We start from the raw sequence: 13,222 nt of genomic DNA, 5'->3' as shown, positions 1-13,222 counted from the left end.
TCATGACCCAGTTCCCATGTTATCTGCACGACAACACATGTTCCGCAAAACCTGTCACGCTGCCTTTTTAACATTACAGGTTCACACACAGACACGTCTAGATGACTTCTCTACAGTATCAGCCGCTATCAGGAACATTCGCTGGTCGTCGTTTAACGAACCTAGAGCGCGGACACGACTTGTTTGTGTGGTCCTCAATTCTTTCAGCATACCATCTTTTTAACTTCGTATTAGTATGACATTTCGTTCAAATCACCTTCACCATCATCTACTTAACTGGTTAAATTTGATAGTCACTTCTACTCCGGCAGTCCGTCTCTACCTCGGATTTCTCAAACATTTCCTACCAGTGGGATCTGGAAGTCGCTCATTGCTGATTTTGACGATATATTTGAGTCGCAGTAGCGAAAATATAAAATGTAGCCTGGCAATGGCAAGAAAAGCGATTCAGAACAAGAGAAAACTGTAAACTTTGAGTACAAATTTAACTGTCATGAAGTATTTTCGGGAAGTATTTTATGGAGCGTCGCCTTACGGAACTGAAACTTGGACAGTAAACGGTACAGAGAAGAAGAGATTAGAAGCGTTTCAGCCGTGGTGCTACAGAATAAAGCGGCAGCTTAAATGGGTAGATCGAATAACGAAGACATACTGAAGTGAATCGAGGACAAAGAAGTTTATGACACAAATTCATTTAAGGAAGGGGTTAACGGATAAAACACATTTTGAGGCATCAAAGAATAGTAGGTTTGGCAAGGGAGGAAGTTTGGATCGACACGGCTGAGCAGAGACAGGAAAGAGGAGAAGATGTATAGTGAAAAGAGGGAGGGTGAGATGGATAAAGGATGAAGAGGAAATGGACTGTGGAAGTGGGAGAAGGAGATGGGCGTAAAGAGAGGGAAAGGAGGACATGAACAGACAGAGAGAGTGGGGAGAAGGAGATTGATAGAGAGAGGGAGAAGAGGAGATGGATACAGAGATGGGGAGGAGGGCATGGTGGAGAGGAGGAGGAAGGAATGGGCATAGACAAGGAGAAAGAGAAGATGGAAATGGAAAGAGGGGGAGAAGGAGAGAGAGTTGGAGGAAAAGAAAGAGAGAGAGAGAGAGAGAGAGGGGGGGGGGGGGGGGGAAAGATGGATGGAGAGGGGTGAGGATTAGACAATCATAAGGAGGGGGGATGAGATGGGCAGAAATAGGAGAGGTGGGCACAGAGAGATGGGGGGTGTAGATTGTTAGTTAGTTGAAGTGTGCTCTATCTAGAAAACCAGGATCTAGTAAACACAGTGAAAAACAGCTGCGCGCCTCAGCACGCCATTTCCGGGATTAGAGGAACTCGCGCCGGCCCTGGATAAATCCGAACGGCGAATTAATGACTTGGGCCAGCCTGGATGTAGCTTTTAGCCGGTTTTCCACATCAGACCAGGCGAATGCCAGGCTTGTACATATGTCCTGCCTCAGTTACACGACTCACAAACATTTAGAAAACGTTCACAGTTTTTCTCATTACGTAACAGCGTGAAATGTGATCCACAAATTCCGTTTCATGGGTGAAGGGTTGATTACGGGTAGGAAATCCACCCTCCTCTGCCAGTAACGTTTCCAAATCCAGATCAACATGCCGATCCTGTGAAGACGCGGGATAAAGCCATAAAAATGAAGGAGGAGTACAACAGAAAATACTCTACTGTTCGGAATCGCCCGTACGTCGCGTAAGCTGAATTATATTGCCGAGACTACCCCCGATGCAGTTGGAGGTAATATGTAGTAAACGTGGCCTCATCCTGCAATGTAACCTATGTTGTGAAATATAAAGATGAGATTAATAATAATACTGAGAATAACAGGTACGAAGATACATCAAACAGCAGAAGGTGATAGGAAAAATGCAGTTTGCTGTGCTGTCCGCTTACCTGCAAAGTCGCCCTCGGAGATCTCGGTGATGCGGTTCTCCTGCATCTCGAGCTTTTTCAGGGTGTCCAAGATGTTGAGAGCGTGCACCGGCACCGCAGTCAGTTCGTTGCCGCCCAGATTCAACCGCTTCAGTTTCCTGCAACAGGCGAACCACGAACGTCACTCAAGAGGAAGTTCCACCCACACCGTCAGTTCCGTTGACTGTAATCTCGTTGGCTGTAATCTCCTAAACTGTCAGTAAGCCATAACTACCCTGAAATCCCTGGGTGCTTATGACTGACGGGAATAAAATCGCACCACCAAGAAGGAGCCGTGCGACATAAATGAAAGTTGGTAGGCGTGTTTCTGCATCTGAAAGATGTCTATTCAAATTATGCTGTAACGATCGTGAACGTTAGTTATCCTTGAGGTTGGAGGTGGTGAGTTTATTTTAACCAAGAATGCCTTTAAAGTGAGAAAGATGCCATCATGAGCACCTCACCGAGTTTGAACGAGGTCGTGTAATAGGGCTAAGAGAAGCAGGGTGTTTCTTCTGCGATGCTGCAGCAATGCTGCAGAAAGACGTGGTAGGAACGTAACCACTCAAAGTGACCGCTGGCACCGGAGGTCACACGAAGACTGGGCTGCAGACGGCCACGTGGCACTAATGAGACAGAAGACGATCGTGTTTGACGTATGGCTCTAGCGCATAGTGCGTCTGCAGCAGCAATCTGAGCAGCAATTGGCACCACAGTGACGCAACGAACTTTTACAAATCGATTACTTCAAGGACCGCTCCGAGATAGACGCCCTCTAGCGTGCATTCCACCGACGTTCGAGTATAATGACTTTTCTGGAGACTAGAAATCTACTCTGTAGGAATCAGCATGGGTTTCGAAAAAGACGGTCGTGTGAAACCCAGCTCGCGCTATTCGTCCACGAGACTCAGGGGGCCATAGACGCGGGTTCACAGGTAGATGCCGTGTTTCTTGACTTCCGCAACGCGTTCGACACAGTTCCCCACAGTCGTTTAATGAACAAAGTAAGAGCATATGGACTATCAGACCAATTTAGTGATTGGATTGAAGAGTTCCTAGATAACAGAACGCAGCATGTCATTCTCAATGGAGAGAAATCTTCCGAACCAAGAGTGATTTCGGGTGTGCCGCAGGGGAGTGTCGTAGGACCGTTGCTATTCACAATATACGTAAATGACCTTGTGGATGACATCGGAAGTTCACTGACGCTTTTTTCGGATGATGCTGTGGTATATCGAGAGGTTGTAACAATGGAAAATTGTACTGAAATGCAGGAGGATCTGCAGCTAATTGACGCATGGTGCAGAGAATGGCAATTGAATCTCAATGTAGACAAGTGTAATGTGCTGCGGATACATAGAAAGAAAGATCCCTTATCATTTAGCTACAATATAGCAGGTCAGCAACTTTAAGCAGTTAATTCCATAAATTATCTGGGAGTACGCATTAGGAGTGATTTAAAATGGAATGCTCATATAAAGTTGATCGTCGCTAAAGCAGATGCCAGACTGAGATTCATTGGAAGAATCCTAAGGAAATGCAATCCGAAAACAAAGGAAGTAGGTTACAGTACGCTTGTTCGCCCGCTGCTTGAATACTGCTCAGTAGTGTGGGATCCGTACCAGATAGGGTTGATGGAAGAGATAGAGAAGATCCAACGGAGAGCAGCGCGCTTCGTTGCAGGATCATTTAGTAATCGCGAAAGCGTTACGGAGATGATAGATAAACTCCAGTGGAAGATTCTGCAGGAGAGACGATCAGTAGCTGGGTACGGGCTTTTGTTGAAGTGTCGAGAACATACCTGCACCGAAGAGTCAAGCAGTATATTGCTCCCTCCTATGTATATCTCGCGAAGAGACCATGAGGATAAAATCAGAGAGATTAGAGCCCACACAGAGGCATACCGACAATCCTTCTTTCCACGAACAATACGAGACTGGAATAGAAGGGAGAACCGATAGAGGTACTCAAGGTACCCACCGCCACACACCGTCAGGTGGCTTGCGGAGTATCGATGTAGATGTAGATGTAGATGTAGACTCCAAACCACCGCCATTTGCGACTTCAGTGGTGTTAAGCGAAAGCTAATTGGAGGACAGGTTGGGGGTCTGTTGTGTTTTCTGATGAAATCTGGTTCTGCCTCATTGCCAGTGATGGCCGTGAGTTGCTTAGGAAGAGGCTTACAACCAACCCGTCTGCGTGCTAGCTGCACTGGACTTACATCTGAAGTTACGATCGGGAGTGCGATTTCATACGGCAGCAAGAGCACTGTCCTGGTTATCCCACGCACACTGACTGCAAATTTATTCGTCAGTCCCGTGATTCGACCTGTTGTTCTACCGTTCGTGAGCAGTATTCCAGGGGGTGTTTTACAACAGGAGAAAGCTCGCCCAGATGCTGTTGTTGCAGCCGTACATGCTCCACAGAATGTCGACATGTTGCCTTGGCTTGCTCGATAACCAGAACTGTTTCCAATCGAGCACATATGGAATATCATCGGACGACAACTCCACCGTCATCCACAAACCACCATTAAGCGTCCCTGTATAAACCGACCAACTTCAACAGGCATGGAACTCTAGTCCACAAACTAACATCCGGCACATTTACAACACAGTGCATGCACTTTTGCATGCTTGCATGCAATATTCTGGCGGTTACACTTATTATTATACCTGCATTTCACATTCTCAATGCCATATCTCGCGCTTACACTGACCTGTGATCTTAGAATGTCAGTCATTTAAATATGTTACCTAGACAAAGGTATTTCCGGAATTCATTACTGTACATTAATAATTCTTTGATGTTGCGATTTACTTCCGTCAGCGCATGTAGCCCACTGTATGAACAGCTTCATATTGAGTAGCCCTTGCGATGTGGAACACTGAATCAGTTGCAGAACTGTAGAGGAGAAATTTGTTAGTAAGACCATACAAACTTGTCAACGAAAAGCTTGGTATATACGCAATTGATAACAGGTTTAACTACCAAACGTTCTCCGCACAGAAACGATTCAAAAACTTGAAGAGACTCAAGTTTTATTACACCTATGTCATTTTAATTATTTTTTGGTAAATCTCAAAAAAGCAGGATATCCGAAAAGCACTACGCCCGTCAAAAAAGTTCAGAGATTTAATTCATTTCCGGAGTGTAAGCGACGTCACCGCATTACTACGGTGGCAGCTTGAACTGACAACTGTAAACAACATATATCCATTTGACCAGTCAATTGAGAGCAGGCAGTATTAAATAGTGACAACCAGGCCGCGATGTGTCAGAGTTGTGTCGCAACGACTCTACATCAATTTTTCGCACGTTTTTCACAATGTAATGAACAACAGACAAGGGTGTGGAAAAATATGCCCCGCACACCTTGACTCCCGAACAAAAACGACGACTGTGGACGCCTGGCGCAACTTCTTTGAAATGCAAAACGTGGACATTTAGTTTTGGGAAAAAGTCATCAGAGGTGTCGATTCTTGGCGTTATCAGCACAAAACGACAAGGTGCAAAAATTCATTAGAAATGTCAACGTTTTGACGACATAACCGACAGTCAAGCCAGTTTGACGCGGGAATTGAGCAACATCCAAAAGAAGGACGTATGACAGTTTCACATGGGTTTATAAGTGGAAGGGGGGCGGGGGGGAGCTGTGTAGAGCACCTGAAGCATTAAAACGACCACCTTCACTTTTCTCTAGTTATCATTAATGCAGGCGAAACTTCTTGGACTGACGGGCTGTAACGCATTATTCAGTGTTAATGAAGTGTTGTCACTTGCCAGTAACAAGCCGTATACACCTTCATAATTTTTTCTAACTTAATATGTACGGTCTGTTACAGTTTTTTCTTTCTTGTTATTGTATCCTACTCGCCTCAGATGGGCACGGGGCACGGCTGTGTTTCAGCATTTATAATCCACCGATCTTTAGCGAAGCGATTTAAAAAGTTTAAAAAGCTGTAAAATTTTTTTACATAGCATTAAAGACTTTAATGTTTTCAACAACAAAAATACAGATGGTGAGTTGTGTTGGCTAAAAGACAAAAGAATGATACTGACTGTTTCAAATAGTACACAGAGAAGAATGAGGTGATGAGTTCTTGTAGACTGCCAGGGCTGAGGGTGTTATTGGATTTGTAGGATTTTGTGTGGTATTTGTTATGAGCGTACTGTAGGTGGATGTTTTGTAGGGTAATGAGGGATAAAATTCCCAACTAAGGCCTAGATATAGGTAGAGGGGAGTGATGAGGATGGCAGCTCTAACAAGAGATGTGTTGTAGGGCAGGGTGGATTTCATGGTCGTGTAAGGGGAGATGATTGACATTTAATGGGAAAGTATGTGGAGGGTAGTGTGGGAGCAATGTGTTGGTGCATGCGCAGCAAAGTACTAGTATTGAAGGGAAGTATAAAGTGCTGAATGCCAAAGTTTTGAGCAACATGGACATGCAGATATGGGGCCTGCATCCTTCCACCATCCTCACCTACAAATCCTTGATCCACCCCATCCTCTGTTATGCCAGCATGGCTTGGATTTCCGCCCCTCCCAGGTTCTATAAATCCCTCAAAATCCTCGAACGCCATGCGCTCCGCCTCGCCTTCTGCATCCGCCTTCTGTCCCCCAGGCACATCCTCAACGATCTAATCCCCTTCCCCCACCTTCTCCTTTTCCTTGAACACATCCACACACTATATATTGTCGCCGCCTTGATCCCCCTCACCCCCTGGTGTCTCCCTTCCTCTCCACCCACAGCCCGTTGCCGTGCCTTCACCGTTGTGTCCCACCTTCTCTCCATCTCCACACCCTCCACCTCCTTTTACAATGCAACTTCCACCATATACCCCTCCCAAATGATGACCTTCGCCCTGACATCTAACCTTCCTACCAACTCTAACCCCATCTTCCTCCTGCCTCCTCCTCAGGGCTTCCTCTCCTCCCCCTCCCTTCTCCTGATTGGCTTTCCCCACATACTCCCCCTCCCTTCAGTGTCTCTGTACACCCTCCTGCCTTGTCTTCCCTTTTCGTCTCCTGCCCCACCAGTCTCCTGCCTCTTGGTGTACCCACTGACGCCCCTACTCTTTTCTTCCCCCCCCCCCCCCTCACCCATGCTGCACCTTGCTCTCTCTCCTTTTCCATCCTCTCCGGCCTCTCACTTGGCAGGTCCCACCTGGCAGTTTTATTCTTCATCATGTGTGCTCCAAGTGGGTTAACGTGTGTTGTTCTGGAGTGTTTTTAATACTATGGCCGACTTTTAACCTGTGCACATGCCTTCGGTGTCTTCTTTGTGTTTTAAGAATTGCCAACTGTGTTGCTTAACTTTATGTCGACTTTTTCAATTGTCTCCCAATGAACATCTCCATGTCTATTTTTACCTCCATTGTCTCCCCTTAATCAGTTTTATGTTCCCCTTTTCTATCGCCTTATATGTAACATTTTACTCTTGTATTAGCTGTCATGTCACTCGGCTGAAGAGCGGTGGATTGTGCCACTGACAGCCCTCCTCTGCCTCATATGGGGCAGGAGAAAGAAATCGCAATAAAGAAAAAAAATGTGGAGGATGCTCCAAGATCAGGGTAGGGTCACCATATAGAGACGAATGAGAACATTGCGTTAGTGGAGGAGCTTGTAAAGGAGAACAGATGCGTAACTATGAACGAAATAGCAACAAGTCTGCATTTTAATATTGGCTCAGTGCAGAATATTGTTCACAATATACTGCACTTCAAAAGGTGTCTGCAAGATGGGTGCCACATCAGTTGACAGCTGAGTTGAAACACAGTCGCATCGAAGCCTGTGAAAAACATTTGCCTTGTTTTCACGTTGAAGGTGATAGATTTTTGCGAAAAACTGTTATAGGCAATGAGACTTGGGTCTACCGTCAACAACCGGAAACGAGAAGGTCAAACTCATAGCTGAAACCAAAAATTCCGCACTCAACCATCTGCTTGAAAAGTGATCCTCATTCTATTATTGGATTCGACAGTAACCAGTACTTATTATTCAGACATGTTCAAAAAGCAACTTCGCCCTGCATTGAGAAGAACGAGGACTTCTGACTTTAGGAGTGTTGCAACAGCATGACAACGCCCGACAGTATACAACACGTAAGACATTTGAGACTATTCACGAAATTAAATTTGAATGTCTGGTACATCCCTATTATTTACCGGATCTCGATTCTCATGACTTCCATGTGCTCGGTGCACTCAGAGAAGCAATGGAAGGCAGGCATTTCAGAAGTAAATAATAGGTGAAAACGGCGGTGCATGACTGGGTACACACACGACCAAAATAATTCTTTCATCGTAGTATCTAAGCGGTGAATATGTGCATTCAACGTCAGGGAGATTACGTCAAAAATGACATATAAGTATTGTTACAATCAAAAATATTTTAGCATTTTTAAAGCTTTTATTTGAATCACCCTTGTACATTTATGTTAATGATATTAAACGCAGGACCGTTTTGTAAGTCAGTTGTGTTAACGATGACATGTAACTGTTTATTATATCAATGGTTGTACACCATATTTCACCGTCACATGGCTTTTTTACAGTAGGGTAGCACGTTGCGTAGGACCCATCTGGAAGGTTGATTTGTAATCGGAAGAAATATATTTTGGAGAACATAAACAAATATGATTATTGAAAATTTAATCAGAAACTTTGCCTATTATTTAAATGAATATGACGATTGGGGATTTAGCAAAGAGCCCGAGATATGCGAGGTAGGTGTTCAACGACTGACTACAGTGAACTACTGTCAGCAACAAGATAAAACAGGTAAGTGAAAATGAAGTTGTACTACATGTTCTCAATTATCCATTGCATGTGCGTAATATTCGTCTGCAACACATTTATTACTATAGAAATATTATTTTTCTTTTATTTCACATGTTATTGTGATTATTATACATTTTGATTCACGACATAGAATATTGTATAAGTGTTGTGAAACATATGAAAACTTTGTTATCATTTGTAACTGCAATATTATGCGAAATGTGAAAACAATTTTCTGCAAAAATATGTTAGTAAACGCAGCGAAAGTATCAGGAACTTAGCACAATGTTAACTCTGAAGTAGTTTGAGTAGCAGTCAGAGCAGAGTCTTCTTCTACACTACAAAGGAAGTCTTCAGAGCAGCCGAATACCAAAAACTTCATGATGAGGAAGCAATGTATCGTGATAGAATGAATAGAGCATTGTCATTATCGTTCTAATTCTTCTCCATTACAGCAGTAAAACTTGAGAGTCACCCACTACAGACTGTTACCTGTGTAGGTGGCTTGCCATTTTTTGCATTATATGTACAAAGAATATAATTTTGTATGAAATATAACTGTAGAGACTGATAAACATTTTCTCATGTTAGTATTACTTGGAGAGGGATCCAGTCCTTTTTTTTTTTTTGTATTCCGAGTGCTACGCTTGATTGGCTATTAAAATGAGAAATCATGTTATGTTAGCTGGGAAAAATTAAATTTATGCGATTATAAATGTTCAGATTATTTCAATTTAATTAATTCATTTTGAATAACAATATTAGTATACTATTACTAACAGAAGTTTTCAGTTCGTGTTTGCCATTATAGAGAATTAAATCTGGCAATTCCAGTAATATCCTTTTGATGTAGTTTATTTTGTACTTATGTTATGTGTATCGTCGCCGAGGCTGTCGTGTACTAGAGTTGCATCAGATTTTTTTGCTACTCTGAAAGTACTAATATCTCCACGAACGAATAATGAAAATAATATTTTGATACCTGCAATGTTGTATTGAAAATAATCTGTGGCAGTATGGGTTACAATGAGGTCATGCAGTATCATTATTAAGATACGGCATACTTGATTTTCCGATTTTTTTAACATTATGTTTATCACATTACACTGTAAATTTATAATTATCTAGCCTATCGTACATGCGTTTTACGATTCTCCGAGGACAGACTGACGTCATTACCTCATTATTACGAGTGTAACAGACTGTTACGTGAATCCAAATGCAATCATGGCTAATGGGTTCATGTGCGTGTTGTCCGCTGGTCTGTCGACCGTATTGTTTTGTAACTTAATTAGTATCTCACTGAAATGCGAATACTGACATGGCATAGTTCCAGCTATACTGTTTCACTGCAACTGCAGTATATTTACGATTTATTTAATTCATTATGGGCTAAGATATTGGAGTACTTTACCATTCTAGTAGTTATAAGTGCATTTTCCCGTATAATTTATGATGGACTACTTCTGAATCTACAAATTATTCGATATTTTTGAGACAGATAATAACAATCTAATTAATTAAGACGAACGAAATGGGAGGGAGGTGGGATTACGAAAGCTGTCAGTGTAACGTGGAATCCATTCCACGATGTGGCGACCCCTTGATCAAGACGCAGACATACTGTACGCGCAAACTAAGTTGACACTCGGTGCGGTGCCTGATGGGAGCAACTGTAAATGAGAAGTGCCATTACGGTCGCTCCCATCAGCCGCCGCGCCAAATGTCAAAGTTCAAATTTTTATGCATTCATTGTGAAGACCACATGTTACACGACAAACATCAAATCCATAGCCCATTTCCTCTCTTGTTATCGAATTCTCTGCTTCAACAAGGCGATGTCACAGACTTTCAAGAGTGTCAGGAGTAGGGGGATAAAAACGCGTCTTTTACATAACCACACTGATAAAAGTCACAAGGTGAGATCTGGAGACCAGCGAGGCCACCGCCGATGAGCTTCATCTTCTGCTACTCCTCTTCCAATCCTGAAATCTTGCTTAATTTAACTGTGTTGCTATGATGTCTGTATTTGTTGTTGTTTACATTAAGTTAATAGGTGCCTTTAGTTTCTGATGACTGTCGTACATTAGTGTCTTATATTAACTGATAATTTTGCGTGACTCTCTTCTCAATGACTCAATCAACTGTTCAGTTAACAGCAATGAATATTACAAAAAATGTAAAACGTTCAATATTTCGTCCCTTTAGAAAGATTTTTGCTGAAAGTCGATATTCAATTGGTATTCAGGCTGAATGCACATAGAGATGACAAAAGTCATAGGAGAGCAGTATCCACATATACACATGGCGCTAGTATCGTGTACACAAGATGTAAAAGGTAACTGCAATCGTGCAGCTGTCATTTATACTCAGTTGATTACTGTGAAGAGGTTTCCAACGTGATTATGGCCACACCATGGATGTTAACAGACGAAAAGCTGAGACATTTCATTTCGGAAACCGTCAGAGAATTCAGTACTCTGACATGTACAGAGTCAAGAGTGTGCCGAGAATACTAGATTTCAGGCATTGCCTCTCACCACGGAGAGCGCAGTGGCCGACGGCCTTCACTTAACGACCGAGAGCACCGAGAGCAGCGTCGTTTGCGTAGAGTTGTCGGTGTTAACAGACAAGCAACACTGCCTGAAATAGCAACAGAGATCAGTGTGTAATGTACGATGAACGTATCCACTAGGGCAGTGCGGCTAAATCTGTCGATAACGGCTATCGCAGCAGACGACCGACGAGTGTGTCGTCAACAGCACGACATCGGCTGCAGGGCCTCTCCTATGCTCGTGACCACATCGATTGGACCCTAGACGACTGGAAAACCGTGGCCTGGTCAGATTATTCCCGATTTCAGTCGGTAACAGCCGGTGGTAGGCTTCAAATGTGGCGCAGACCCTATGAACCCATGGACTGAAGTCGTCAACAGTGATCTGTGCAAGCTTGTGGTGGCTCCGTAATGCTCTGTGTTTACATGGAATTGACTGGGTCCTTTCTTTCAGCTGAACCAGTCATTGACTGGAAATAGTTACGTTCGGCTGCTTGGAGACTATTTGCAGCCATTTATGGATGTCATGTTCCCAAACAAAGATGGTATTTTTATGGCTGACAGTGTGCCATGTACCGGGCCGCAATTGTTCGCGATTGGTTTGAAAAACATTCTGCACAATTCGAGTGAGTGATCTGACCATTGAGTTCGCCCGACATGAATTCCATCGAACATTTATGGTGCATAATTGAGAGGTCAGTTCGTGGACCGGCGACATTTACGCAATTGTGAACGGCTATAATGGCAAGAAGGTTCAATATTTCTGCAGGGGACTTCCAACGATTTTTTGAGTCCATGCCACGTCGAGTAGCTGCACTTTGCCGTGCAAAAGGAGGACGACACGATATTAGGAGATACCCCATTACTTTTGTCACCTCAGTGTATACCACCTTAAGGGAGTAGCCCTCTTAATGGGAGACGTGCGGCATTCAGTAGTTACTAAAAAATTTATTTAACAAAATAAATTTGGAATCTGACTAACATAGCCGGAAAGAGACAGTGTTCCAACAATTCTAATCTTAATATCCTGCGAAACTTGATAACAGATGAGTGGACAGGTGCAAGAATGTAACTTAAACAAATTATTATCTCGTACTCCTCTGTCGTTTCTTTGGGATCCCAGCAAGTAACTGGTAAGTGTGAAGCATACTGTCTGGGAAGAGTACGTAGCGACGCCATTGCGAGGGAAGTCCGTTGCGTACGGGTGTAAAGGGACGGGTCACGGACCGCGGTGCTAACAGCGAGCGATGGCGACAGGGGAAACCTCTCCGCTAAGCCAACAGAGCCGGCGCCGCCGGACTCGCGCCGCAGAGGTGACGGCGATGGGCGGCGCAACAGATTTGTGGCGGCTGTCTCAGCTTCCTGCCACGCAGGGCGTCAGCTCCACGCCTCGGATGCTGTCGTCGGATAAGTCACCACAGCCGCACTGCTGTGAACAGCGCTGTCCTTGTCGAATACTGAACCACGTTGCACATTGAATCTTGTACATCAATATTAACTGGAAGAGCCTGATTATTCAATGTAATCGTTTTCTTCTTATTTCACATATGAATGCCGAGAACGTTGTTCAAATGTGTGTGAATTTCTAAGGGACCAAACTGCTCAGGTCATCGGTCCCTGGACTTACACCCTACTTAAACTAACTTATGCTAAGAACAACACACACACCCATGCCCGAGTAAGGACTGGAACCTCCGACGGGAGGGGCCCCGCAGTCCGCGACATGGCACCTCAAACCGCGCGGCCACTTCGCTCGGCGACGCCGAGAATACATTTTGTTTAACCAAAGATTCATCCGATTTCATAAGAATACATCTTGCACATGAATGGAGATAGGAACTTACTACTACATCTACAAGAGTTTTTATCCAAAAGTACAATGACATTTCAGCCGGCCGTGCGGTTAAAGGCGCTGCAGTCTGGAACCGCGCGACCTCTACGGTCGCAGGTTCGAATC

The 13,222-nt window shown here is 43.9% G+C and overlaps 1 protein-coding gene across 2 annotated transcripts in view; it reads right to left on the bottom strand.

Annotated features, from left to right (window-relative positions):
- The window catches only part of LOC126475466 (slit homolog 2 protein), a 643,465-nt gene that overhangs the window by 327,307 nt on the left and 302,936 nt on the right, over positions 1–13,222 (bottom strand). For both annotated transcript variants that reach the window (XM_050103348.1, XM_050103349.1), the window contains one exon: positions 1,911–2,047. In XM_050103348.1, the coding sequence (XP_049959305.1) occupies positions 1,911–2,047 (137 nt within the window). The remainder of the gene's footprint in view (positions 1–1,910; positions 2,048–13,222) is intronic.

The sequence above is a fragment of the Schistocerca serialis genome, chromosome 4 (genome assembly GCF_023864345.2).
Source record: "Schistocerca serialis cubense isolate TAMUIC-IGC-003099 chromosome 4, iqSchSeri2.2, whole genome shotgun sequence".
Lineage (NCBI taxonomy): Eukaryota > Metazoa > Arthropoda > Insecta > Orthoptera > Acrididae > Schistocerca > Schistocerca serialis.
The sequence above is the reverse complement of the archived record's forward strand: the minus strand, read 5'-3'. Positions and strand labels throughout refer to the sequence as shown.